Genomic DNA, 27,838 nt, shown 5'->3' on the forward strand with positions numbered 1-27,838 from the left:
GATTGGAAATACAGTGTTCGCTCTTCCTTGTATATGATCAGAGACGAAACGGAAAGGTATCCTATTCGACTTGCAATTTATGGTAGTACGAATGAAAGGAAAAATATTTTCAGAAAGTAGCTGAAAGGTGAAAATGGTTGTACTAACAAAGGCAACAACCCATCGTAAATGATCCGAGCTAACAGAATCATTGATTTTGGCAGTGATTCAGCACTACTGAGTTGTAAATTTTTTCTTCCTTTTATTTTCCTGTTCTATCATGGTTCCTGCCTCTGAAGAGCAACAAGCACCTGTTGGCGACCTTCAATGTCAAAAAGATACTTTTTTGCAGCATTACTCAACCGTATGCCTTTGGTGCTCTGCCGCACCTGACAAAAAGGGCTTTTATCAAGTCAAACTCCAGGACACCAGTATAGTATCGCTTCGGCATCACACGATGAACGTTCAAAGCAAAACAGTGACCTTCAAAATAGACTAACGCAGTTGACAATTACCTCAATTTCTCTCGAATGAAATAGTTTTATTCCCTGAAGGTGGAGGGCAGCCTTCAGACACAGGCTATATAGATAATATCAAGGTGCATCATGTCTTAAGAGAGGGTTTATCACATATTCACTTTACAAAGGACCCGGTACCTGTAGGTCCTGTGGAGCTCAAACTCGATTGGGATCGTCGATGGGATCATGTACAGCAACATAGCGGTCAGCACTTACTGAGTGCTGTTCTGGAACAGCCCCCTTATAACATTGAAACCATCTCTTGGAATCTTGGTGAAAAACGCAGCTATATTGAGCTTCCTACAAGTAAAGTGAAGGTGGACATTTCAAAGCCTTTTCTAAGCGACGTTGAGTCCGTCGTCAACAGACTTATCTTAAAGAATATCCCTGTTCTTACACATTCAGAAAAGCATGTGGATACCAACCGACCTGATAGCTTGCCGAGTGACTATACAGGGGGTGGGCATATCCGTACCATTGAAATTGAAGGTTTGGACAGAAATCCTTGTTGCGGTACACACGTATCAAGCCTTGGGCAGCTTCAATGTCTAAAGTTACTACACACAGAAAAAGTAAGAGGAGGGAATACACGCTTATTTTTCTTGGTTGGACAGCGTGTTCTTGATACACTGGACGCAAGTTATACCATCACTAGGCAGTTAACGAGCTTATTGTCGGGTCCCCAAGAACAGTTTGTTGAAAATATTGAAAGGCTACAACAACAATCGAAAAACCAGATGAAGCGTTCGAAGAGGCTGCTGGAACAATTAGCAGCTTATACTGTAGACGATGTCGGAAGAGTATTAAAGGAGCAAAAGGTCATGGTGGTTTATAGAGAGCTTGCTGATATGGAATTTTTATCTATGGTAGCGCATGGTATAAAGGATCGAGCCTTACTCGCCGAAGGCGAGAAAGTACTTGTTTTGGCAGCTGGCGAAGAAACGGCCGGTGGGCCTATCATTGTTCAAGGAACCAATGATGCGATCGTACAAAAGGCGAGCCAGATTCTAATGAAAACATTGCCAAATGTGAAAGGTGGTGGAAAAGGAAGATGGCAAGGAAAGGCACAAAGTTGGCAAGGTATTGATGGATTGGAAAAAGTATTAAAAGACGAGTTGTAATAGCAAACCGAAAAAAAAAGCAGAACCCACCTACGTAATGTACACTGAGTGCTTTGCTAAAAACAAACCCACTCCTTTGACATAACTGTTTGCCTTTGTGTCTTTTATGAATTTGTATCGATTTCAATAAACCACAGATCTTTGCTTATTATTATTTCTACTCTTTTCGAGGCACATGTTTTGACAAGTAGTCTTAGCGAGATCTAATCTGAGTGTTAGGATAGATAAACACTTTGTTCGATTGATTTACGCCAATCTTGACATTATGCAGTAGTATCACGCTTAAAATAAATTTCAAACTTCGTTCATATAGGCATTCGATTTAAATGATTTTAAACAAAATCACCATGTGATAAATACATAATTTCTTCTCTATTCTTGTTCTGGTTAAGCAACATATGAATAAATATAATTGTTGTAGCAATAGCTTAGGCTGTTATGGTATTGGCGCTACTGCCGCAGCTTTTGAAAACTTGTTGAAATACACAATTGAACGCTCTCGCGACCAGCTGAACAAAGATAATTCCGAAACCCTCCACAGGATCTCTCGAGCAAAACTCCATAGCTTGACCAGTAGTAGTGTTTCCATGCGTATGTGCAAACGATGTAAACGCCCACCGCTCAATAATTTCAGTTTGACGATCTAATTTGAATGTAGTGAAGTTCTGTTTTCTCCAATAAGTGATAATAGTAAGGTTCCTTGCCCAAATATTATCATCCCCTGCACTATCTCCTTCTTCATCTAAAGAAGACTCAATCCCGTAATCTCTTCTTAGAGTTTTATAAACACAATCAAATTGTCTTGCTGTTGTAGGAGATAAGTTATCACTATTTTCGATTGAAAAAGCATATACAATATAAAGTAACAGGATAGTTATGAGAGAGAGAATATTGGATGAAAGACAATGAATAGTAGTCTTCATGCTGCAAAGTCTATGCCACAATGAGTCAAAGAAAAGAGGAAAGAAAAGGAACAGGAACAGTGGAGTACAATATCATGCATTGATGTGCCTATTTGTTATGATTGACATTACAACGGTACAACAACTTTTTCCTGCCGGCTTCAAGTCCGGATACATGACATAGAGCTTACTCTATGAAAACCGTTGAACCCTTTGATCAAGTTGTAGATAAAGAGTTCTTTACTGCCTACACGTCGATATACGCTTAACTAATACAGTTTTAATGAATTGGATCGTAGACTAAAACGCATGCAAGTCTTTATTAGAGATTGTACAAAATTATCAATCCCTTTGTAAATGGCCTTCATTGGAAGATGCAAATGATCATTTTGTTATACAAACTCAGATATAAGGGTTGCAACTACACCTGCACAAAGCAAAGAGGTCTGTCAACAATATCTACCATATCACACACACATGCATAGCATACTATAAGTCTTCAATAATAGTCAATTATGAGGTGAGGAGCAAATCAATATTTTTTTCCTTTTTTTTTTTTGTTTTTGTTTTGGACAAGATTTACATTGAAACAGAAATTATAAATGAAAAAGTAATAAAGAAAACTCTATACAAAATTATCAGGATATATCCAAAAAGAGGATGCGTTCAATCCTTGTTCTTTTAACACCCATGCCTCGTTCAATTCCCCAATGTATTTTGAGAACGTTGACCTTGGCGTTGTCAGAACTCGTTTTCCATGAGCCGCTACCATTGCGTCCACAAGGGGTATTAAATACGATCGTAACGTTTTTGAAGGATTGAACAAGCAATGCATGCTGTCTAAAGGTGCCAATAAATCAGGTGGTATATCATTGAGAGTGACTGTGCATGGAAAATAATCAAACCATTCGAGAACACGACTATGATTGCCGCGAATATCGCGATGATCTGTAGCAATATATACAACTGTCCTCCATCCTTCAATATCTCTACCCGTTCTATTGAAAGCTGCCGCTCCATTTTCATTTTCTTTACCAAAGTTGTCAAAAAGAGGTGATAAGTTACGACATACATTCGACCATGGAGGCTGGGTTAAATCTTGGTGTGGCTCTACAGAAACCACATACTTTGGCGCCGGTGGTGGTTTAGACGGAGCCACCAATTGTCCTGTCTTCCTATCGTAAGGCGGCAACGGGGGTACCATACCGCCCGTTGCTATCGTCATGTTCCTTTCGAATTGCTTCATATTTTCAGTTGCATATTTTCGAAAAGGCATGTCTCTTAGTCGGAAATGGACTGCGTGATAAGTCGCCTTTCCGCCTAAATGGTTGACAACGTTCGCCACAGCTTCTCCTAATGGCGTATCCAGTCGATAATGTAGCGTCTCTGAAATTTGTTGTTGTAGCTCGATATGGGCGGGTTCAACCATGTTCATACGTGTCGAACCGAAAACACCACCCAGATGGAGAAGACGTTCTGTGCGATTTTTAAAATGATAGGATGTGAATATCTTGTAAAATTTTCGATCGGTAAAACTGTCGACAAAGTTGGAACCGTTGGCCAAGATAGACGAAGCCTCCTCCACGTCTTCGTAGAGGCGCCAGTCATATAAATGTTCGTCATAGTGGACGTAGGTATCATGGGAAGATAATCCTAAATCCTTTTGAAGTTGAGCAAGAGATACAGTATCTTGAAAGCGAATGTGAATGTTGTACTTGTTTATTAATGTGGTGAAATCGTGTAGTTGATCCCAACGGATAGCTGCAAACTGATGGTATTCCGCGCATTTGCTGCGTTGTACGTAACTGGAAAGGGTGCCGGGCGTAGGTAGTCGACACAGTAAGTCGAAATCTTTGGGTGTAGTGAGCCAGCTAAGATGATCCTCGAGTTGTTCAAACGGCATCCAACCTACGACACTGCCGAGAAATGCTGGTGGAACGATAAGCGTTCGATTGAGTAAAGCAGCTAGAAGTAGAGCATTAGCAAGTTCAATACGCTGATTAGAAAGTCCGGAATGGGGTAAATAGGCCAAGAAGCTTTCACTGTTGCTACTATCTTTTAGAAAGTAACGTAGTAGTGAGTTTGAAGACAAAGAACCTTCTCTTTGCTGCTTGTATAGTAAGTAAGTGGACACAGCGATGCATATAATGAGGAGAATGGATAGGATGCTGATGAAATGTTTGTGCCTTATCCACATGTTGAATTCATTGATTCGAATGCTTGTTCGGTGTAAGTGTCTGCTGCTTTAATGGAATGTTTGATTGAGACGTATATATAAACTAAATAGGTCTATTCTTTAGTGAAGAGAGACCCTTTAATGTGTATTTGAGTCTGTTGCTCTTCTGCTTCTTCGTCAGTCCCTTATTCGTCTTCCTTTTCAGTCAAGTGTATTTTGTTAGGAACAAAGCTGTACTGAAGCCAGAGTCTAGTAAAAGTGTTTTTTTTTTTTTCTTACAAGATAAAAAACTAAAAATGGAACAAAAGGAGAATGAAAAAGAGTTGCTGCTAAGATAAAGCAGCATTTAAGTACGGGGACAAGTAAAATCGTGGAACGTAGAAATTTCGTCTTCTCGAATCAAGGTACAGATAAGTATTACAGCTTTTTTTTTTTTATTTTTGAAAGTTAGACCCGCCAGTCAATGTTTTGCGCAGAAAACCCCGCACAATAAAATATCCTATTGGCAGAAAGTGTTATCTTCATCTTTAACTTACAGATGCTTAATGACATTTTCCACCAAGCTAACATTTAATCCAGTATTATCAGGTTCGACAAACAGCTTTTCCACCTTCCCGTCTTGATTGATAACGGCAGCAAATCGCTTACAGCGATGATTACCTAAAGCACCGGAAGCATCGAAGTCAAGCTCTAATGCCTTGGCAAATTCCCCTTTAGGATCCGCTAATAATGTAACTTTGTTGCCCACATTTTGATCCTGGCCCCAAGCATTCATAACGAACGCGTCATTGACGGCGACACAAGCAATTTGTTCAATGCCTTTCTCGTCTTTGAGACGTTGAGCGTTTTTAATATAGCCGGGAAGATGTGATTTACTGCAACCGGGAGTAAACGCACCGGGTACACCTATTCATATGGATAATGTTAGTATGGCTTCCTCGATATCGTTAAGATGATAGCAGGATTGATTCTGTACCAAATAAGATGGATTTTTTGCCCTTGAAAAATTCGGCTGTATTGACAGTTTCAGCTGGAGATTTGAGCTGAACTTGAACGTTGGGAATTTTATCACCCTCAGCAATGCATACACGGCTGGTTTGACTGAAGGAGCGGCGAGGGACAGGAGTTAATATTTGACGAAACATGATAGTTTGAAGTGAGATAGTATGAATGAAAAAGAATGTGGAAAAAGCGAACTGTTCGCCTAACGTCATAAACAAGCTTCTCCCAGTCGCACAAATTCCAAGTCCGCAAGTAGTAAGAATTCTACGCCAGAGTACCACAAGGATATACATCGTGATGCTTCTTCGAGGAGTGTAACATACGTCGTACATCAAGTTCGCTGCTTGTTGAGAGATTCCATAACACGCAGCAAAGATCGATGTTTTGTCATCAACACGGCAATGCCTTAGTATCTTGAACCATGCGGTACGTGCAATTGGTCCTAGCTTTTGGATAAGGTATATCAGTTTGCACTTTAATTAATCGTACAATACAATGCAGACTCCCCATCTTTAAAGCAACAACGTTTTATAGCAATGGCATCAGTTAGTCGCGCAGAAACAAGCGGCGTGGATTGCTACTAACCACCGGTAAGGCCACTTATTTAGAATTCAGTTGCGAAGTACGTGAAACTGTTTTGCTAAAGTGTGTCTTGCTGTATATAATACTCTTACACTAAGTTTACTTCATAATATATAAACTTGCAAGTATTTTTGAGGGTCCTCTAAGAGGTGGTAATGTACATTCAACATTTATAGCAAGTTCATCCATCTTCATGTACTTTGATAATGCAAACTGAAAAGTTCGCGATCATTCCGTTTAATTAATCAATATGTAAACCTTCATAAGCATTTGCATGGACATAACCTGGACGAGTGTGCTCAAGTAAAGTTACTAGCAAATAAAAGAATGCGCAGGCGAAGAAATGCTACAGCAAGTACCTGTAGCATTAAATAAAATATATAGCAGTTGGAACGTAAATACTTGTTGATCCTCATTAAATAGGAAATTTTGGCGGAAAGCGCTAGTCGTGCTTTGATGGAAAAGCAAATTATAACAACCAGTAACACGCAATGTAGGGAAAGATAAGGTGAAGTGCATTACTTAAGTTGTATGATGTTAGATAAAAAAAATGCTGCAGAGGGTATATGGTAATGAATCAGTTTACAACTGATATATGAGATGTAAGGTATATGCAGAAATGCTATGTATTGCAAATAGCTGGAAAAATCCGGGATTTTTTTTCTCTAGCGTATCGTTTGGGTGAACTCAACAGCAAAATCATCATCATCTTCATCGTCGTCGTCATCGTCGCCCTCTTCCTCATCGTCAAATAGTCCGCTTCGTTTACGAACTGTCTGTGTATGCGTTGTAGCTTTTTGTTTGCCTTTGTCTAGCTTTTCTTGAGTGCTATCATTCGAAATTTTAACAGATGTTGGTTCGACTGCTTCTGTTTTCATTTTTTTGTTTTGATCGTCAGCGGGAGCTTCTTCTAATTCGCTCACTGATCGTTTCCTGCTGCTTTTCATCGATCGTTGCTGTTCTTCTAGTTCCGCTATTTTGGTCTTCATGTCTTGTATGGCTTTTTGCAATGAGAATATTTTCCTCTTTTTAGCATTCAATACATTACAAAATTTCTGAACCATGGTTATTTTATCACGGATGGCTTCGTTCGTCATCTGCTGATTAGCGTTTCGCAGCTCTCTGAAGGAATTCGCGATATCCGTGTTCCGTTGCTGTAAGGCTTTGTTTTGCTCCTATAGTTTGCAAAAGAAACGATTTTCGCATTGGTTTCATGAGGATGATGACATAATATAGATATCTTCTTACAGTAGAACTTCTCGAGGCTATTGCACTGTTGATAAACCATAATTCATGCAATTCTTTTTTCTTTGTTTCAGGTACCACTTTGTTCAAAGAAATAGAACCAGCAGCCAATGGAATGTTGCCTTCAAAAGTTCTTAATTTCATCTATTTCAAATGTTGCTGTCAGTCATATATAAACTTGTAGATGCTTTAACTCTTTTCATTTTTTCTTTTTTTTTTTTACATTACGAATAACTTATCAGATTTAGAGTCTTTGTTCACTTTCCATTCTAACTGGCTACCATTGACAGACTCCTCCCCTAGAAATGCTGCCTGCAATACCTTGTCTCTCTGTGACTCTACTAATGCATTGGACGGTTTGAATGCTGTCAATAAAAGATCACGGGTAACTATGTTTAGTTCAAAAGTTAGGATAAACATTGAGAGACGAAACAACTGAGTCGACTTGAAAGAAGGTTGAGCCTTACTTGTTCTTTGCCAATAATCGTCTAAATCAGTAATGGTTACATGGCAGTACTCAATGTCAGGATCAGCGACGAGATCAATATCTTTGTTTAACCATTCACACTGAATATGAAATAGATCACCTCCTCTATTGTAGTTATAGAAGGCATAAGATCGATCCATTGATGAATTTAGTAAAGGCTGGTGGAAGGAAGAACAATCATCCCATAGAAGAGCATTTGAAAAATCAGGCACATCAGAACTGGAATTTAAATGCCATCCAATAAAAGAGGCTGGACCCTTCACCTGCGTCACACTTGCAGTTCCTATTTTTAAACACACAAGTTTATTAATTTCGATGAACTATTCGTTATACTTCAAACCTCCTCATTGACCCTCTTAATATACCTCAAAGAAATACCTAACTCACATATTTATCAGTTTAAGCTTAAGCATAACAGTCCATTAGGCAACCTGCTTCCTATTCATATTCAATGTTTCAAATTCTAAATGATCTATATGATATAGTTCAGGATCGCCGTCGTCAAGCTCTTGAGGAATTCAATCTCTTTTGGAACCGATGGGTTCCACCCCATCGCCAAGTGCAGTTGGATGCACCTGTTTCAGGAGACGTTTGTCAGCATGGATTAGAGCGTCTTCGGAGTCAACAACGACAACAACATCCAAATAAGCTAGGCAAATTACAAAAGGAACAGGAGCAGTATTATCGAGAAAGCTCCGAGCCATTGCGTTTGCGTGAACGAGAAGATAAACTACACAGATACCACACTCAAAAACTATTGAATCCTCAAGCGCGAGATTGTAATATCAAAGTTATCAATGCTGTGCAAGCTATGCATGACAGGGCAGACGAAGAAGTTAGACAAAGAAAAAGGAAAGAACGAGATGAGGACAGTAATAATGATAGATCATTTCTTCATCCATCAGCAGCAACAGCAACAACATCAACAGCAGAAGCACCTGTTAAAAGGCAAAAAACACTACCTGCCAGTTTCCCATTGTTTGTAGAACAAGAGCCTCAGCATTATCCAAATGCATCCATAACACCAGCAAATTTAAAATCCATCCTTAAAAAACCAACGCAACCGCTGGTGCGTGCAAAGTCAGCTATGCATACAGCAACAGCAACAAAGCCAACAGTTACTATTCCTGACGAAGAGTTAATGGCACAAATTACAAAAGATGACAAAAGGCTGGAAGCGTTGAACAAGCGAATGGATGTGGCCAAACGAAAATCAATTGAATTGTTGGAGGGCTATCATGGCTTCCACGACAATGAAGATCATGAAGTAGCTGAAAAGGTAACAAAATTGGGCTTACCTTTTACTAGCATATTATGTTTCCTATTGATCTAACTCAAAAGTTATCAAGTTGGAGAACCGCTCAATGTTAACCATGGCAACAACAAGCATATCAATACCGTTCTCTCCTCCTCCTTTGCATAGGTTAAAGATGCGTCAAATAATACGTTCAATTCCTCTAGTCCGCCTCAAAGAGGCCAGAATAATTATGTACGTTCAGTTTGATACGCTCTCGTCATTCAAAACAGAATCTAACACGATCTTCCTTCAATAGGGGTCCGGACGGTGAGGAAAAGATCAACCCTTTTTGGGTTGAAATCTATGGCAATCGCTCTTGAACAAATAAACAATGGCTTGTTGACTTCATTTCGTTTCAAGTGCTTCTTCTAAAAGCTTCAGCAGGGTATTTGAAGAAATTGCTCAAATCAAAGTTCGAACAGTTTGTGCTTAGTTGTACTACCTAACAACTTATGTAGCACAAATTCACGTACTGTTGCCACTGCCATCCTTCTCCTATGGAGGAGGCATCTAGTCAGTCACCTTACAATTATTAGCACTTATTGGGAAGCCCTGACATCTACTACATAGCTTGGCTCTTATGTTATACTTTCAGAACCTAAGGAATCTCAATGCAACGATATGCCTGCATTTATATCCACTCAGTATTTCCATTTTTTCATTATGACAGCATATCTATAGTTGCTGTAAACCTACAAAACATAAGCAACTTTTTGAATTGAAGGAGATTCATCACACTTTGGCCCATACACTTTATCCTCGGATTTATCAATCATGTCTTTGCCCATCCGTATGCTTCCATCACATTCGCATACCGTAAACATCTTCAGCAATATATATATATATATACCAGTAGTATTACAATAATACATTAAGACGCTTCATTGTGCGCAGATGAGCTCTATATTTGTAATGAAGGCAGTTCCCGTCAGGTTTATTGATGTTGAATGATCAAGTCTACAGGAAATAGGCGACTAGTACTCCTCCTATCAAGGATCCACTCCTGAACACGTTGGTTGGTTGTCTTTTAAGCGATGGAAACGGTCTACTTTCTCTGTCTTCCCTTTCTTTTTTTTTTTTTTTTTTTTTTTTTTTTTTTTTTTGGGTCTTATTCAATAATTGTTGTATAAGTCAGAAAAAACATTGTTCTAATGCACATTCATTGCTCAATTATCTCAATTGTTTATGTCTCTCTATATTCTCTTTGCTACTATTGTTGCTTTTTTCCAATAGTCTCAACAGCACCATTGGCCGATAGTGCTCAGTTGTCAAGTGTTGCTAGTAAATTTGTACATCCGCAGAGACAGGGACTGACTCAAGATGTATTTGAAGACTTTGTGAGCAGCTTCAAAGGTACATGCAGTTATCGTTATTCTTTATGATATATACATGCTGACTGCGGTGATTCCCTTTTTCTGCATGTAGACGTAGACCTATTCGGTTCAGTTAACTCACAGACCCTAGATCCTCCAAATAAATAATTTCCACAAACTGAGATACGTATAAAACAGATTCGGCGATATAGAAAAAAAATGACTTTTATTTACACAAAAACAAGAATATAATAATAGTTATGAAAATAAGCTATAAAACAATAATGAACATCTCACTTAATCCTTCTTTTTCTCTTTCTTTTTATCCTTCTTCTCTTTCTTCTCCTTTTTATCTTTCTTGTCTTTCTTTTCTTTTTTATCCTTCTTCTCCTTCTTCTTCTTAGGTTCCTCTGATACTGCAGAGTTGTCTTCTCCTTCATCTGCCTTGCTTTCGACTTCTTCGATCTTTCTCTTTTTACCTGAGACTTCTTCAGGTTCTTCTACCTTGACTTCAGCTTCTGCCATCACGACATCAGCAGCTTCACTGTAATTTTGTGCCTTGTTAAACTTGAATTTGGTTTGTTTCTGAGCAGATGTATCCTTATTTGCTTTAGCCATCACACGACCTTCTAACATAGAAATACGTGATTCAACTTTAGAGCGACCTTCAACACCGACTTCGTTTGATTCAGATTCACCCAAAGCATCCACTCTTAAAGAAAGTGCGGCCTTAGCAGCTAACATACGGGCTACTTTAGCTTTGTTTTTAGGACCAGCTTGGCCGACAAGAGAGGCATGATAGATCAAACCATATTTAGGTGTATTGTGTTTCGTCTTCAAGGCACGGAAAAGAGCCTTTTCAGCACCCAAGATTTGAATAGTAGAAGCAGGTTGCTTAGACAAGTTCATCAAAGAACCAGCATGGGAGATCAAACGAGCACCAACCAATTCGCCCACCAAGGCTGTCAAGTTGGGAGCAATGGCATGCATACGGTTCTTCAAGTATTCGTACAGTTGGGTTCTGTATTCAGTAATATTGATGACTTGATCACAGAGAGCAAAGATATTTTCTAAATCTTCATCAGAAATTTCTGTACCCATAGAAATTTCAGCGGCTTCTTTCACTTCCACTTCGAGTTCTTCAGGAAGAACTTCGGACAAATCCGTCTTGTGTGCGTTGGTACGGAAACCCATGGTCTTGACGACCTTGGCGTAAGCCAAATTATCAACAATAATCTTTGTCATTTCAGGGAAGTGCCAGCCGTACCATTCCTTAACACGCATAGCGTAAGTGTTAAGTTCTTTATCGAGATCATCCAGAAGACCGATAGCTTGGACAATCATAGTATCCACTTTATCGGGAGAGAACTTGAGTTTATAACGAGAAAGAGAGTGAGAAAGACCAAGAGACATAGCGTTCAAGTCAGAGGAAGAAAGGCCAGAGACTAATGATTCAAATTGTTCACGAATGCCTCTGTAAAGTTCTTGAACGGTACTATCGGATAAAACATTCACACCTAACTTCTTATTGATAGAAGAACCTAAAATGCATGTCAAGAAGGATTAGCAAGAGTGAATCTCAAAAAGCAAAAAAATCGTCAGGCCCATCTGGGAAAAAAAAAAAACCAATTACCGAGCTTGGGATCACTGATAACCAACTTTTCTTTCTTCTTTTCCTTGTCTGTAATTTCTGATTCCAAGAACTTCTTCAAGTTTTTGGGCATTTTGCCTTCGACAATGCCGGTAACAGCAGATAAGGCGTCAGTTGTATTTTCAAATTTCTTGAAAGCCTTCAACTTCAAACTAAAAGTGTGTATGATAAAGCGCAAGAGTCAACGTAAACATATTTGTTAGTGCCAGTGCTATTGCTATTCATAGTCTTGCAAAGAAATTTTTAAGGTTGACATTTACAGCTGATTAGCCTTTTCGGCATCTTGAAAATCCTTATAGAGTTCCTCGGGACTCTCTAACTTGCCATCGTCAACAAGCTTGAAGAGAGCATACCCAGCTGCTGTTTCGTAAAGGACGAGCATAGTCGTTAGGTGTGTGCAATAGTATAGAAAAAGAGAAAGAGAAAAATCGACAGCAAAAAAAGTGGCAAAAATGCTTTTTCGTGACCGGTCCTATTGGGAATTATCTTTTTTTGACGAAAGGTTTCTCTCTCTGAGGAGCAAGTGGGCAAGAAGGGTAAACAAAAAAAGCCTTCTTAAAGAAATGCAGTCCCTTACCCAAGTCGGCAAATCCAAGCCTCCAAATTCGCATTGCAGATTGAGCAACTCCGAATGGGATGCTTTTTTGGACGTTTTTTGAAAGCTAACCAACACGCTCGATCGATCATCAACCAATGGGTGTCGCAGTGAAAAGAAAGAATAAGAGTAGTAACACTTCTGAGCCTGTTGCAAAAGTAAGTTTTTCAGAAGAAGTATCTGCATCTTATTCGAATAGATGACTTATACCATTGAATTGAAATAGCAAGCTAAAAAGGAACAGTCAACTGACAATGAATACAGTATGATGGGTACTGGTTTTTCGGATGAAGATGAGGCTGGCGACTGGGAATCAGGATCAGACGATAGTGATGACGATAATGATGCTACCGAAGATCTTCCTAGCACAGAAATTAAAAAAACCAAACCGACTGAGGACGATATTATCTCTGGGGAGTTGGAGGGATTGAAGGAAACCGCAGAATTATACAAGTCAAACATTTTCAAGTTGGAGGTAATGATAAGAAGATGGTCATTTGCAGCTGCAAACATTCTAATGCATACCTTTGAACAATTAGATTGAAGAATTGCTTGCTGAGATAACTCCCAACTACGGAAAACATAAAGCTGTAGAAAAGGCACTTCATCATTTAAAGGCCATATTTGATAGCATACCTGAAGCAAAGCAACCCATGAAGGCAAGTAGAACGGAAAATGCTACTGATTGCTTCTGTAACACCAAGCTGATGTGATGTATAAAACTAATGTATCTTTTTCTCGTTCACAATAGTTGGTCGAATTTGCGGAAAACATGTACAAATCGTCTAATATTAGAACACCTTTTCCCGATCCTCAACCTTCTAAAGAAGCAAACCATACTTTCACCTTCGTTCCTCCGGCCTCCATCCACTTGGTGGGCGGCTATGCATTGAAGACCATTACCAAGTCCACAAAATCCCATCCTTTCAATATCGACGTTGCAGTAGAGATGCCAGCAACCATTTTCCAGGAGAAAGACTATTCCAATTATCGTTATTTTCATAAACGTGCATGTTATTTAGCCTGCTTAGCACAAGCCATCATCGCAGAATCCAACAAAAAAACCAAAAATGCGAAAAAGTTCAAAGTGGAATACAGCACCATGAAAGGCGATCTACGTCGTCCTATTCTTATCGTAAAACCTAGTGGAGACGGCTCTGATGTTGATTTCACAAAGTCCAAATGCGTTATCCGTATTTTACCGTACATCGAAAATGATAACGAGGATGCAGCTATTCCATTACACCGCTTAGCACCCGGCAAATCATGTGTGAAACCGGCTACAGCCACACCTCACTACAACGCTTCTCTTTTGATGGACATGTCTTATACCAGAACGCTTGCCTTCTTATATCAAATCAGTAAATCCTCACCTGAATTCAAAAATGCCATTCTATTAGCCAGAACCTGGATTCTCCAACGTGGATTAGAGTCCGTGGGTTTGGACGCCTTCCTATTTTCTATGGTCATGGCGTACTTGTTGCAAGGCAATCAAGACGGTACAGGAAAGAAATTGTCGACATCTCACAGCTGTTATCAATTGTTCAGAGGCACCTTGGATTTCTTAGCTGCACATGATTTCAACAGCACGCCTGTCATGTTGGGAGAAAGTGAAAAAGAAGAGTTTTCAGCCGTACAATTTCAGACGCACTACGACGTAGTGATTGTGGATCCCTCTGGTATGTTGAACTTGGCAGCTCAAATGACAAGATCAGCCATGAGTCAAGTACAGCATGAAGCCAAGCTAGCCATGTCTTTTTTCAAGGACGAGACTGCCGATCGATTTGATGCTTTGTTTTTGAAGAAAGTGGAAGATTTCAAATTCAAGTATGATAATGTGGTTCGCATTCCCTACAGCGAACAGAATTGGTCGTTTGATGAAAGTAAAGAAAATGAACAAGCGTTGAAAGCAGACTTTCATCATTATTTGCCCTACCTCGTTTCTCGCATCAGTGACATTCTACAACGTGGTCTGACCAATCGTGTGGATTTGGTAGCCATTCGTTATAACCAGCCTAGCAATAGCTCTTGGTCAGTGCAGGAAAATAGGCAGGAACTGAAGGACATCACCATCACCATCGGTTTGTTACTCAACAGCGATAACGCGCCTCGTTTAGTCGATCAGGGGCCTGACGCCGCTAATAAAGATGAGGTGGCTCGATTCCGTGAGTTCTGGGGCGATAAATCCGAGCTTCGTCGTTTCAAGGATGGCTCTATTGTTGAATCTGTTGTTTGGCAAACCCAAGGATATGAAAACCGCTCTCTTATTGTACAGAAGATTGTCTTACATCTGTTGAAACTGCATTTGGATGTCTCTGCTGATCAATTGGTTTATTGGGCAGGCCAAGTCTATCCTTTCTTGCGCTTTTCCAAATCGTTGCCCCATCATCTTTTCAATACTCAAGAATTGGAGGTTCAGGGATTTCAACCTGTCATGTCAGCTTACAGTCAATTTTCCAAGCACTTGCGTCAACTCGATGATGCCTTACCGTTATTGATCAATAACGTTTATCCTGCTCATGTCAATTTGCGCTATTCATCAGCCACAATACCTCATCCTGTTGATTTTCGTAATATCATAGCTTATCCCCTTACAGCGCGTTACGTCGATGCCATGGATGTGGTTGTTCATATTGAAAGTTCTGCTAAATTTCCGGACGATTTAGATGCTTTACAGAAGGTGAAACATGCCTTTTTGTTGAAGCTAGCTGAAGAGTTCAAAACTCGATATCAAGTGGATGCTGTCGTTGTCGATGACGTTCGTGAAAAGAATCCCTGGGCCATTCGCGGCTACCTAGACGTTTATTACTTTGGGTATATTTTCCGTTGTCATATTCACCTGGAACAAGAAGCCACTCTCTTACAAAAGATCGTGAATAGCAAAACCGCGACCATCATGAATCAAAATTTAGCAAAGGATGCATTAGAAAAATACATGTACCGATTACGTTATCAACAACTGCATACATTCTACATCCAAGCTATGTGTGCGAAATATACCGCTTTTTCATCTACAGTGAGGTTGGTGAAGCGATGGTTTGGTGCTCATTTGCTGTCCAATCATGTGGCTGAAGAAGTGATAGAATTGATAGTGGCCCATGTGTTCTTAGAGCCTCAACCATGGGTCGCTCCAGTGAGTACCTTGGCAGCATTTAGCCGTGTATTGGGCTTATTGGCCACATGGGACTGGCAACAAACACCCTTAATAGTGGATGTTGAAGGAGAACTCGTGGCTAAGGATCGAGAAGAAATCACGACACAGTTCAGTCAGTGGCGTCGTGTCAACCCTCAGCTGACGGTGGGTTGTTATACTATAGCCACTGCCAAAGATCATAGCGGTCATCGATGGAGTATGCATAAACCAGGCCGTGCTATAGCAGCTCGTGTCCAAGCTTTAGCGCGTGCTTCAGTCGATGTCATTGAAACAGCCGCCCATGGTCACGATTTAAAGCGTGTGTTCGTGACGCCTATGGAAGAGTATACAGCTGTATTGGATGTCGATATTCAAATGTGTGGTACACGCTATTATCAGAATATGCAACCTGACCCCAAGTATTTAAAGAAACTCAGTTATGGCCAGTTGGACGAGGAGAGTGATGATGAGCAGAAGCACAACTTCATTTTGCATGATAATACACCCTATGCTCAGTTAGATCCTGTCTCAGAATTCGTTCAAGAAATTGAGAAAGTGTACGGTAAAACGTTATTGGTTTTCCACAACAAGTACGGTGGCGATAAGCTGGCTCTTGTTTGGAATCCCATTTCCGCAACGCCAATACAATGGAAAGTGAATGCTGGTTATAACAGCATACCAGTAGATATGAATAAGAATGGATTTTTGGTAAGTTCTTTTTGCAGCTTCGTCTTAATATTGAGTTGAAAGTATATTGATGATTTCTTCCATTGTCTATAGAAACCTGCAAAAGGGAAGAAAGAGATTTCAAAAATGATTTCACCCAACTTCAATGCCATTCTTGCTGAAATCATTCGCCTAGGCAAGGACGGTATTTTAAAAGTCTAAACGTTTCAACAATTGTAATAAAAATCTGTACATATCTCATTTAGAAAGTTAAGCTATTATTAAGTTATTGAATCCAGATACCTGGAATTTGCAGGCTTGCCTGCCATTCTAAGTTTCCCCCCCCCCTTTTTTTTTACTGTGAAAAAAGTATTTCTCGTTAATATAAATAAAGGTAGTGTTTATGTATTATACCTTCTCCAACATTTCATATTATATACGTTTACTTACAATCATCTACGTTTGCAGTCTTACAATTAATCTATTCCAATATCATGCTTTGCGCTATCAGTATAACCTGAATCTTCAAGTGCTATATTGTTAAAAGTCGTTTATAATGCCGGACTTTTAACATAGTTGATGCAAGATATAATCAAACAAATACTCGTTTATCATCATCTTAAGATTATATTTGGACCCCTAACTACCATATGCCAACACCATAAATGTTTCCATGCTTATACACATGCAGCTTAAGATATATGACTCTTTAAAAACAAGACAAAAGCCCAGCCTCAGCAAATAAGTGAGCGTAAAGCGCGTTTACTGAATTAAGAAAAATTAAAAAAAATCCCCGGAATGCAGCAGAGTATTGGAAAAACAGATGGCTTTGCCTATCAATACGACTAACGCAACTTACTTGCTAAGCGCATGATTTGTTGTTGCAAAGCCTGCTTCTGATCGCTCTTTTTATTACCTTCTTATCAAAATGTATTGAACAAAATTGCTAATGAAACTCTATCTCTCATTAACATGTGAAACGACTCTTTTTGTATTTATTTCTTTTAATCTTCATTTCTGCTTGCTTCTATTACTCTATGAAGTTTTCTTGCTGAAAATTATAAGATATACCCCTAACCTCTTGTAAGTTGGCTGGGATATACCTATCAATACAAAACCGCTAATGTAAGATCATTCATGTCTGCCAACTATTACCCACTAAGAAGAAAATGTCGCGTTTATGAACAATAAGTACCTTTTTTTAAAGGAACGAAAATAGCCGTAGCAGAAAAAATAATTTCACCTAATTTGAACCTGAAACCCAACGTTTCTTTTCGATTTCGATTTCTATTTTTTTTTTTTTTTGGGCAATGATGTGGAACCTCAATACTTGCATTCTGTCTGTCCTACGAAGATTCTTTCGAAAAGTGTAACCCAAACTATCAGGGCCCACTGAAAGAATGCAGGCTCCATAGCACGATGCATTTCTTCCACAGCCAAAGAAAGAGAGTACCTGAAAGAGATCATTAATTTTTATTCATCAAAGAACGTTTCGCCTGGTTTCAAATCTGAAAAGAAATTTCTATACAATGATTAGTGTTCCTTATAGATTCATCACAGAAACAAAAGTTTATGGAATGAAAAAGAATCTAAGCTTGATTTGCAAATACAGAACAAACAGCTCGGCGAGCACAAATTACAGTTAAGAAGCTTGCGTAGTTAGGATTTATCTTTTTTCAGAACGTTTTGTCTGAATTTTTTCTTTATTTTTTTTTTTTTTTTTTTTTTGCTGAGTGAATAAAAAAGAAATCATCAATACATGAACTTTCTATTTTTGAATCAACCTAAATTTTACATTTCTCAACGTTTTTCTTTCCTTTGCGTATAGCAACAGTTTGATACCTTTATTCTGCTCCTTGCCACTTACTGCATTTTGAGTTGTAAATGTCAGTTCTCTCTGAAAGCAGCATGGCAACAGCGGCGGCAGTGACAACGGACATGTCTTACATATTACCACCAATGCCAACATCAACAGAGCATACAATGATACCACCCAGCACTTATTTGACTGGTTTCCTTATACCGACACCACATATCCTTGCTACTGCCGTTGACCCTTCTGCAACGGCATCTGCTGCAACGATATCAGACGCACCACGGGAATCACATAAACCATGGGATATCAATTTTGGAGGCGATACGGCCGAGAAATATCTGAACGATGCTAAGCATGCTGCAGACATAGGTTCACAGTTTACTATTTGTCTTGTTGCTGGGTTAATTTTTTTTATCGCCTTTTGCTATTTTAGAACACGGTAATGACAATGCAAATAGAACACAGAATGACAATATCCTAACCCTTCTTGTTTCATTTTGCTGGTCAACATCCTCATATAGAGTAACCACTCTATTTTCACCTCGGTCTAACATGAAACGGTAATAGTGAATATCAATTAACGACCACATGTAAAGTGTAATTCTTTTTGCAGGCAGCTAAACAAATAATTGCATCATTACGATTGATAGACATAAACCGCCAGATTTGCCCAAGTCTTTCCTTGGTTGGATCTGGCCGTTATTGAAAATTGGAGATGAGGAAATGTTGAATAATGTCGGTTTGGATGCTTTACTGGTAAAGCTTTAGTACTAGATCCTTTATTCAGCCAACATGTCTTCCTTGTCTATTGATTTAATAACTTAATTCTTTTTGCTTTTCTTGTGCCGCAACAATCAAACAACGTCAAATTGATCTTTTTTGTGCAACAACTTATGCAACCCACTACTGCAGATGCTGAAATTTATCACCATGGGGATCAAGATCTTTGGTGTTTGCACAATCTTTGGCATTATCGTTTTTATTCCCATTACTATGACTTCTGACGCGTCACATATCGGCAACTCCACTTCCACACTGGACCGCCTTTCGATCAATATCATTGAAGAGGATTCACATAAACTTATTGCTTATCTTGTGTTCGCCTATGTCTTCACCTTAGTCACATTTTTCTTTCTTAACCAAAGCTACAGTCGTTATATTTACCTACGAGCAAAATTTCTCTTGAACCAGTCGAAGAAAAACCTTGTCACTCGATCCGTTCTCGTCACAGGTCTGCCTGACTATTTACAATCTGATGAAGCGTTGACAGACTACTATGAACACTTAGGCATCGGACCTGTAGAAAGCTGTTATGTTGTAAGAACTGTATATCGATTAAGTACCTTGATCAAAAAGCGAGCCAATGCCTTGACAAAGTTGGAGGAAGCCTATGCAAAGTATTGGGGCAATCCATGTAAGATACCAGGATACGATCCTGATAGGATATTAGACGACGTTGGACTATATAAGAAAGTATTGGATTTAGCTGAGCAAAGAGAGAGTGATAGTAGCAGCTCAAGTGATGAGGACGAAGACAGCATGAGCGGATTTAAACGCTTCAGGAGAGACAGTGGTACTGTTCCGGACAAAAATGGTTCTCTTGTACCGAAAGATGCTGAGAAGTTAAGAAGACGCCAAAAGTTTGGCAACACCACTTTCTTCAAAGGCCTTATCGAGCCTCTAAGCAATAAAGAAGGGGGTCAGAAGAAGTCGAAACGTCCTACCGTTCGTGTGGGCGGATTTTTGGGAATAGGTGGGAAGAAAGTGGATGCCATTGAATACTATACAAAGCTATTTGATGATTTGGATAAAGAAGTACTCGACCGTAGAAAATCACCACATTATGAAATGACATCTGTTGGTATTGTTACCTTCAAATCTATGAGCAGCTCGGTAATTACTCAGATTCGGTTCTACCTATGGTGGTAATATACACCCTTAGATTGACATACAATCCACTTTTCTTCTTATGGCTTGTAGGTTATTGCATCTCAAATTGCCATTAATCCAGAACCTTTCCGCTGTCGTACAGTTATGGCGTATGAACCCAGAGATATCATTTGGGATTCCATTTATATTCGTGGACGGGAACGCATTATTCGTGAAGCTATTATTTGGACTGTCACTGTCTTGCTCTGTTTGACCTGGTTCATTCCTGTGGGTGCCATTTCATCCCTTCTCAGTATTGAAACCATCATGAAAATTAACCCTAAACTTGGTGCGAAATTGGCAAGCAACAAAGTAGCCAAATTGATCTTTGGATCTTTCATACCCCCATTAGTGCTTAATATCTTTACCTCTATTTTACCCACTTTCTTCGACAGTAAGTTAGGAGAAATATCCCAACACTTTTGTGTGCATTATCAGATCAATCATTGACCATTAACTCTTTGTAGTGATGGGTTATTACCAAGGATTAAGAGCTCGAAGTGCCGTAGCGGAAACAACACTTAGCAAGTAAATACCACAATAACAAAAAGGATGCGAGTTTATCACACGTCGTAGCTAATCCCTTGGTCTCGTTTCACTCATAGACAGTACTTCTTCTTGATTTTCTTCACTTTGATTTTCTATTCTGTCGTCGGTACGACTTTACTCACCATCGCGTCTGATTTTGCAAATGACCCCAAAAAGATTCCTGAATTTCTTGCCATTGTTTTGCCTGAGGTTAGCATGCAGAATTTGTCAACAGAAGAGAAACTATGGAATACTGACAGTCATCTTCTTAACATGTAGCTTGCGCCATTTTTTATCAATTATACCCTGTTACAAGGCTTCTTAATGTAAGTTCTAGAGAATTCTTTTGCACTTTTTTTTTCCCTTGCAACTCTAACTGACTCAGCTTCTTGATCTTAGTATGCCCTTGAATTTGTTATTGCTTGGTGCTATCATTATCCGTGGTTTTAATCAAGCATTTCTATGTAAAACGCCTCGACAATATGCACAAAACCGTGCACCTTGGGCATTCAATTACGGTATCGGTTATCCAGCTCCTTTGCTGGTTTTTGCTATCGTCTTTGAGTATTCTCTAATATGCCCTTTGATTTTACTGTTCGGCACTATGTATTTCTGTTTTACCTACGTCGTCTATAAATATCAATTTCTTTATGGTAAGTTTTGAAATGGCAGTACAATATCTCATCGCCCTGTTCCCTTTCAATAGGAGCACTTATATACTGATTCTCTTTTTTTTTTCCACATTAAATAATAGTTTATTTTAGACCTTACGAAGCTGCTGGTAAATTATGGACAATGATCATACCTCGAGTTGTATTTACACTACTTTTATTTCAGCTTACAATGCTGGGTTTGTTTCTACTGCGAACGGAATACGTTTTGGGTGGCTGCGTTGTTCCTCTGATCGGCCTGACCTTTCTGTTCAATTTCATTTTACAAAGAGCCTATCGCCACAATGCTCACAATCTACCCATGCAATTGTTACGCGATAATTATCATGAAGAGGAAGGGAGTGATCCTGAAACAGAGTCAGACGAATGTGATTCAGATGTAGACCACGTTGTCAGTTCTAGAGGGAAAAAAAAGAAAGAAGAGGAAAAGAGGAAGAATGAAAGAGAAGGCGCAGTACTAGAAGCTACTACGGGTAGTGGTGATACGTCAACAGCTTCTGCTACTGTACCCACCATCCGTATAGTGCCTGACCCCGATGATCAAAAACAACAACAAGTCCGTAACCGTTGGAAGCAAGCAGCTTTGTCCGCCGTCAAACTCAAACCGGAACCTATTTCTCTACAGGAAACCAATAGCAGTGGTCATTTAGCTCGCCCACGTCATAGCAAGGTGATTTTGGATGAGGATGATTACGAAGCCACGCCTGATAAGTATACGGATCATCGACAGCCGCCTATGAATCTCAATCCCGGTATTCTAGACTCAGGCCTGAAGAAGTATGGCAATCCTGTTCTGGTAGGTATTCTACCTCAGCTTTGGCTACCTGTCAAAGATGCAACTGTCGCTAAGAAAGAAGCAGATACTGCTGCAAAAGCTGCTGAAGTGGGTCAAGGGCCTGATGTGGACGCCCAGAAACGAATCGTGCAAAACCGTCGCAGAAAGGACTTTTTAAGAAATGACGGTGCCCTGGAAGGTGGAGGTAACCTCGCGAAACGTTTGGCTTCTATGTTGCGAAAGGAAGAACTCAATCGACGAAGAAAGCGACAGCACCGTCTATCGCAAGCAAACCCTGATGATACTGATCTGGAACAATTAAGGCGGGAAGAAACGCAAGAGGACCTCATGATGGAAGAAGCAAGAAGGACGGCTCATGATTATGCAGCGACGATTGTTAGCGATCGCAGAAGAAGTGAAGGCTATAATACGTTATCTTTACGTAATTTATTCAAACGAGCGGCAGTGGCAGGGAAAAAACAATCTCCCACTAACAAAGACGGCGATAGGAATCAGCCCTCATCAGCGGAGGCTTTCCGTTTAGAGCACGTTAGCAATAAAGAGGATAGGAGCAATAATGGGCCTTCACTAGGGTCTGCGGATGATGCAACAATAGATTCCCTTGAACGAGGGTATGCACCTCCCTTATAGAGGGTAGTACAAGCAACATCATCCATACTGAGCCTTAACCCACAGTGTCATTTTTCATACCTATCTCCAAGATCGACTGCACAATTTTGAACACCTGCTGCTCTGTATAGACCAAATTCCAAACAAATACGTTAATAGCAGCAACAATATTTATTAGCACTGAAGATAATAAGTTTTCAAATGAGATCCAAGTACATAATTCTTATCTTTTTTTTTTTTTTTTTTTTTTTTTTTTTTTTTTTTTTTTTGGTTCGCCACCTAAGAATTCATAAATCTGATGATGATTCCACCTACCCCACCTCTTTCCTGTAGTATATAAATGTGTCATGAATTCATTCTGTATATATAAAAATTATTCCCTTTGATGAACGACTTGGAGAATCTCAATAAAATAACGTGTACAGTAACTTAAAAGCAACCACTGCCGAATCTACTACTTTAAAAGGAAAATTGTGCAAAAACAATGCTCTTGTTCAGAGAGCAAAAGTCAAGCTTGCTCTGTACTTGTGTAAAGGACAATTAAATGAAGCTCTTTTCCGCCTCCTTTTTCTTTTCCTATCTTTATACAGCTTATAAGCTGCCGTTCGATTAGATAAAAGATCATGAACCCTCATAACAGTGGCCACCATCAACGTATGTATTATAATGCTGCTTTGGCCACTGGCAACATTTCCTTTACACCTTCTTCCACCAGTTCCTCTTCTCAACAGCAAGTAGCGCCACATTATTTACATCATTCCCGAATGTCATCTATTGATAGTCATCATCCTAATATTCGAGGTAGCCAGTGAATTAGATAATCCTATCTCATCTTTCTGAGCTAACTCTCTATCTACCTTATTTATTTATTTTTAACGGTCAAAAGGTAGATCTTCAATGTCTTACAAAAGTAACAAAAGCAGTAACAGTCGGTATAGTAGCAAAACGGACTATAACTACACAGCGGCTGGTAACGAAACAGATTCTGATGAACTGGAAGAATTAGAAGTAGCACACCTACAAGAAGCTTCTCGACTGTACAAAAGTTTTCCATCTATCAGCGATAATATCAGATTAAAAAAGAAGAAAGATGCGCCAGTGACTTACTCCTCGCCATACTACTGCCAAGAAGTAGGTCCTCAATTAGACTTGGGATATCAATGGCCCATGTACGGCCAAAGCATGTTTCAAGGGCAGGATAGCAAGAAAAAAAGTGGATTTATACATTTACGAACATCATCAGATCATGCACAAAGACAAAAGCTTGTAGATCGAGTTTTGTTGAGCAGAAAAAGACAACTTGAGCAACAAAAGGTAAACTTCATATAAAATGTAAATCAACTAGGTAGCGTTCCGTTTGTAACAAAAAGAGGAATGAAAAAATATCCACAAAGAATAGCAGACTTATACTTTCGATGACCACTCAACTCGGAGAAACTTTCCAAAAGCATAATCCAAAGCGATTCAATAACGAAAGGGTCAGCAAAGCAATACCAAAAAGAATATTGACCAAGCCCAGTAAAGCAGTTCGAAATGAGGAAAACGACAATGAAAACCATGACTATATTTTGAAAGTGAATGAAATACTAGGCCATGACCCAAATTATCAGTTAAGTTCCCAGGTTTGAACCTTTTCTTTGTTATCATGTGCATATTTGCTAAAACCTAACAATGAACTATCCAACAACAGATATAGAGTGATAGATCTTTTAGGTCAAGGCACGTTTGGCCAGGTTGTTAAATGTCAACGTGTTTCTACAGGTGAATTGTTTTCCGTCAAAGTCATTAAAAACAAAAGTGCATACAAAACTCAGAGCTGCATGGAAATAGAAATTTTGAAAAAGGTAAATCACAAAAGAAAACAAACGGACCTGCATGCCTTCCTGCAAGCTTAATTCTTTCTACTTGACAAGTTAAACAAACAATTGGATCCCAATGACGAACATCATATCCTACGTCTGCATCATGTTTTTTCACATAAAAATCATCTCTGTTTGGTATTCGAATTGCTTTCTTACAACCTGTATGACTTGATCGGTCATAATCGATATCGAGGTTTTCCAGTAGAGAAAGTCAGGGCATTTGCTGTACAAATATTAGATACATTGTGCTTGCTTAAAAAAGCCAAAATTATTCACTGCGACCTCAAGCCTGAAAATATATTACTTGTCAAGTAAGAGAGAGAGAGAGGGAGAGAGAGAAAGCGACAAGACTTAACAGAAGGAACTATTCATTTCTTAACAACATCTCATCTAACGGTTTCCATAGTGAAAAATCTTTAACTATCAAAGTGATTGATTTTGGATCCTCTTGTCATGAAGCGAATAGAATCTATACATATATACAATCGAGATTTTATAGATCGCCTGAAGTTATCTTGGGAATGCGGTATACAAGCGCTATTGATATGTGGTCTTTTGGTTGCATCGTGGCAGAATTGTACTTGGGCTTACCGTTATTTCCAGGTAGTTCAGAGTACAATCAACTCTTTCGAATTGTGGAAACACTAGGGTAAGTCGGTATACATCAATAAATGGTCGTACATTCTTTGGCTTACACGATATAACTTTGGGTAGTATTCCCTCCAAGGATATGTTGAGCAAAGGCAGGAATACCGGTGTTTATTTTAATAGAATACAAGTAGGACCGGACAGCTATGAATATGAGCTTAAATCTCGCGAGCAATATAGTCAGGAAAATAATAAGAATGAGCTTCCACGCAAAAAATATTTCCCTCAAACCAAGCTACGAGATATTATTCTCGACTTCAATAATGGAAAGCCCAGGCTTACGAAAGAAGAAGAAAGAAGGAGACGCAGTAGTGGGTCTCATTATTATCCTAGAGAAGAACACGATCGACAGAAAGAGCTCGAAGGAAGATTATGCATTTTAGACTTCCTCTATGGTGTCTTGGAATTGAACCCACTGAAGCGATGGACACCGCATCAAGCGTTACAACATCCATTCATCACACAGAAGCCATTCACGGGCCCTTTCATTCCGGACCATCAGATCGTGAACCGACCTTTTGTACCGACGAAAAGCATTTCTTCTACGTTAGCAGATGTTGGTGAAGCAGATAACAATCATCCGTCCTCCACCCCTATTCGGTCAGGACGGCAAAGAGCAGAATCCATGGGCAAACCCACTGCACCTGAGCAGCTTCGCGTGATCGCTCAGCAAATCCAAGTGCCTATCACGAAATATCCTAAAGAGGAAGATCAAGCGCAACAAAAACGTACGGTTGAAAATAAAGAAGTCCAACTGGAGACTTTATCAGGTGTTTTTCGTCAACGGAATACACGATCTCAAGGTGACTATATTGGTTTATTACCGCCTGAAACTCTTGACAGGCAACAGCCGTCAAAAGGAAAAATGAGCAATAGAAAGATCACCATATCATCTCAAATACGCGTTAGGACAGGCTCTCATGATTCAATGCGTGTTCCGCCTTCAGACGGTGAAACTGTTCAGCGCAGAGCTGGAAACAATTCCTTTGCAGCTAATGTGAGAAAAGCTCATGCAGGTGAAGCGGCTGGTGGTTTATTGATGATGCGACAAGATGACGATGAGGCGAATGATAGGCATGGTGCGGAAAAAGCTGCGAATGGGGAACCCAATGCAGCCACTTCAACATGCATCCATCAGAGTAAAAGAAGCGGCCGTATCGGCGGTATAAATGCATTTAGATTCTTTAAATAAATCGAGGAGTGCTGGTTTTAACGCCATGAATCCAAATCTTCTGGGTTCACCATTACCTTTTCGCCATTTTCTCTAATGGTTTCCTTATTCACATCTCTTGCCAACGCTTTTCTCATATCTTTTAAATAAAAAAAAGTGCCCTCAGTTAATCCTCGCTTTTTGGGTCAGATTAGCTCTTATCTTTCAGAAACAAAATTGTTTACCATAAGCGTCCTCACTTGTTCGTCCTGCATAATAATTCCTCACTCTCCGGTAAACTGAGTATCCAAACTTTCGATACATATCAATGGCCACTGAATTCGACATTCTTACATACAAATCCACAAACCAGCCATCATACACTTTTTCGGATACTTCTTCTAATAATTTCATCATTCCTTCTGCTAATCCTAAACGACGATATTCTGGGGCCACAGTGATGGCTGTCACATGGCCGTGCCAGTTTTTACCCGTACCTTCTGTTTTGCCCATGACTATGTTTTGGATAATACAGTAAACAAACGGCAATTGTTTTTAAATGAGGTTCTCGAGAAGAACATGTTTGAACTATTTTTGTGCTTACCATAGCCCATAAGGCGGTCGTGAGGCGAAACTTGGACACTGAACAAATCAGGCCAACGAGCAAGATATTGAAGATAAAATGATATGTTATACTGATAAAGTGATAAGTAACTTTAGTCTATCGAAGAAGCATGTCATCGCTACTAATGGGGTGAGTCAATCTTACTGTTTCTGTGAGGGGATCAAGATTACTACCATTTGCGCGTTGAAAAAAGGGTCAGATGACCGAGCGTAAGTCCTCAATAGTATGGGTAAGACTGAAGTCAATTTTTCATGCTTACATGTTGTTAAACTCGAACAAATCTGTTGCTTTGAATCTTCTTAATAAGCTCATTGATGCTTTTATGGTTAAGAAAAACGTGAAGAAAACGCTAATGATGAGCCTGCCAAAAAAAAAAGTAACATCAAAGCTTCGTTTAAAAAAAAAAAGCCCGCCCTAAAACGAACGGAGATCAACAAAAACGGATATGCACCACCATTATTGCAATTTCGCCATGACATATAGAATACTACCCTGCTATTGTTTTATGTATTTTTGGGTGAAAATTAACTGGAATAT

At 39.4% G+C, this 27,838-nt stretch overlaps 11 protein-coding genes across 11 annotated transcripts; 5 read left to right on the top strand and 6 right to left on the bottom strand.

The window, feature by feature from the left end:
* Nucleotides 1-222: 222 nt before the first annotated feature.
* On the top strand, nt 223-1,892 carry BDF20DRAFT_883849 (Threonyl/alanyl tRNA synthetase). The gene is made up of 2 exons (XM_053081817.1): nt 223-410; nt 519-1,892. The coding sequence occupies exons 1-2, from the start codon at nt 260-262 to the stop codon at nt 1,616-1,618; spliced, it is 1,251 nt and encodes a 416-aa protein (XP_052934392.1). The 5' UTR covers nt 223-259; the 3' UTR covers nt 1,619-1,892.
* Nucleotides 1,893-1,981: 89 nt separating this feature from the next.
* BDF20DRAFT_883850 (uncharacterized protein) lies at nt 1,982-2,557 on the bottom strand. Its single transcript, XM_053081818.1, has one exon. It carries the CDS (start codon nt 2,539-2,541, stop codon nt 2,047-2,049), a length of 495 nt encoding a protein of 164 aa, XP_052934393.1. The 5' UTR covers nt 2,542-2,557; the 3' UTR covers nt 1,982-2,046.
* A 480-nt stretch (nt 2,558-3,037) lies between these two features.
* BDF20DRAFT_883851 (uncharacterized protein) lies at nt 3,038-5,002 on the bottom strand. The gene has a single exon (XM_053081819.1). It carries the CDS (start codon nt 4,715-4,717, stop codon nt 3,146-3,148), a length of 1,572 nt encoding a protein of 523 aa, XP_052934394.1. The 5' UTR covers nt 4,718-5,002; the 3' UTR covers nt 3,038-3,145.
* A 226-nt stretch (nt 5,003-5,228) lies between these two features.
* BDF20DRAFT_823424 (Redoxin) lies at nt 5,229-5,841 on the bottom strand (the record flags this gene model as incomplete). Its single annotated transcript, XM_053077790.1, has 2 exons — nt 5,229-5,602; nt 5,673-5,841. The coding sequence occupies 2 exons, from the start codon at nt 5,839-5,841 to the stop codon at nt 5,229-5,231; spliced, it is 543 nt and encodes a 180-aa protein (XP_052934395.1).
* A 1,104-nt stretch (nt 5,842-6,945) lies between these two features.
* On the bottom strand, nt 6,946-8,152 carry BDF20DRAFT_915142 (uncharacterized protein; the record flags this gene model as incomplete). Its single annotated transcript, XM_053084283.1, has 4 exons — nt 6,946-7,455; nt 7,529-7,669; nt 7,754-7,914; nt 7,993-8,152. 4 exons carry the CDS (start codon nt 8,150-8,152, stop codon nt 6,946-6,948), a joined length of 972 nt encoding a protein of 323 aa, XP_052934396.1.
* A 149-nt stretch (nt 8,153-8,301) lies between these two features.
* BDF20DRAFT_670514 (uncharacterized protein) lies at nt 8,302-9,688 on the top strand. Its single transcript, XM_053075994.1, has 3 exons — nt 8,302-9,291; nt 9,354-9,501; nt 9,566-9,688. The coding sequence occupies exons 1-2, from the start codon at nt 8,464-8,466 to the stop codon at nt 9,381-9,383; spliced, it is 858 nt and encodes a 285-aa protein (XP_052934397.1). The 5' UTR covers nt 8,302-8,463; the 3' UTR covers nt 9,384-9,501; nt 9,566-9,688.
* Nucleotides 9,689-10,919: 1,231 nt separating this feature from the next.
* Nucleotides 10,920-12,655, bottom strand: BDF20DRAFT_824109 (uncharacterized protein; the record flags this gene model as incomplete). Its single annotated transcript, XM_053077862.1, has 3 exons — nt 10,920-12,163; nt 12,256-12,425; nt 12,534-12,655. 3 exons carry the CDS (start codon nt 12,653-12,655, stop codon nt 10,920-10,922), a joined length of 1,536 nt encoding a protein of 511 aa, XP_052934398.1.
* Nucleotides 12,656-12,924: 269 nt separating this feature from the next.
* BDF20DRAFT_883865 (Nrap protein) lies at nt 12,925-17,135 on the top strand. The gene is made up of 5 exons (XM_053081820.1): nt 12,925-13,026; nt 13,095-13,343; nt 13,408-13,527; nt 13,620-16,709; nt 16,782-17,135. The coding sequence occupies exons 1-5, from the start codon at nt 12,967-12,969 to the stop codon at nt 16,887-16,889; spliced, it is 3,627 nt and encodes a 1,208-aa protein (XP_052934399.1). The 5' UTR covers nt 12,925-12,966; the 3' UTR covers nt 16,890-17,135.
* A 1,316-nt stretch (nt 17,136-18,451) lies between these two features.
* BDF20DRAFT_883871 (uncharacterized protein) lies at nt 18,452-23,239 on the top strand. Its single transcript, XM_053081821.1, has 10 exons — nt 18,452-18,922; nt 19,005-19,043; nt 19,134-19,239; nt 19,396-20,376; nt 20,464-20,806; nt 20,880-20,940; nt 21,018-21,150; nt 21,220-21,266; nt 21,340-21,593; nt 21,695-23,239. Exons 1-10 carry the CDS (start codon nt 18,552-18,554, stop codon nt 23,035-23,037), a joined length of 3,678 nt encoding a protein of 1,225 aa, XP_052934400.1. The 5' UTR covers nt 18,452-18,551; the 3' UTR covers nt 23,038-23,239.
* A 674-nt stretch (nt 23,240-23,913) lies between these two features.
* On the top strand, nt 23,914-26,718 carry BDF20DRAFT_823515 (kinase-like domain-containing protein; the record flags this gene model as incomplete). Its single annotated transcript, XM_053077802.1, has 7 exons — nt 23,914-24,330; nt 24,411-24,625; nt 24,707-24,797; nt 24,930-25,189; nt 25,285-25,527; nt 25,593-26,072; nt 26,142-26,718. 7 exons carry the CDS (start codon nt 23,914-23,916, stop codon nt 26,716-26,718), a joined length of 2,283 nt encoding a protein of 760 aa, XP_052934401.1.
* A 17-nt stretch (nt 26,719-26,735) lies between these two features.
* BDF20DRAFT_907169 (acyl-CoA N-acyltransferase) lies at nt 26,736-27,613 on the bottom strand (the record flags this gene model as incomplete). The annotated part of the gene is made up of 5 exons (XM_053083349.1): nt 26,736-26,836; nt 26,922-27,191; nt 27,281-27,371; nt 27,446-27,470; nt 27,561-27,613. 5 exons carry the CDS (start codon nt 27,611-27,613, stop codon nt 26,736-26,738), a joined length of 540 nt encoding a protein of 179 aa, XP_052934402.1.
* Between the last annotated feature and the right edge of the window lie 225 nt (nt 27,614-27,838).

The sequence above is a fragment of the Mycotypha africana genome (genome assembly GCF_025528875.1).
Source record: "Mycotypha africana strain NRRL 2978 chromosome Unknown BDF20scaffold_8, whole genome shotgun sequence".
Classification (NCBI taxonomy): Eukaryota; Fungi; Mucoromycota; class Mucoromycetes; order Mucorales; family Mycotyphaceae; genus Mycotypha; species Mycotypha africana.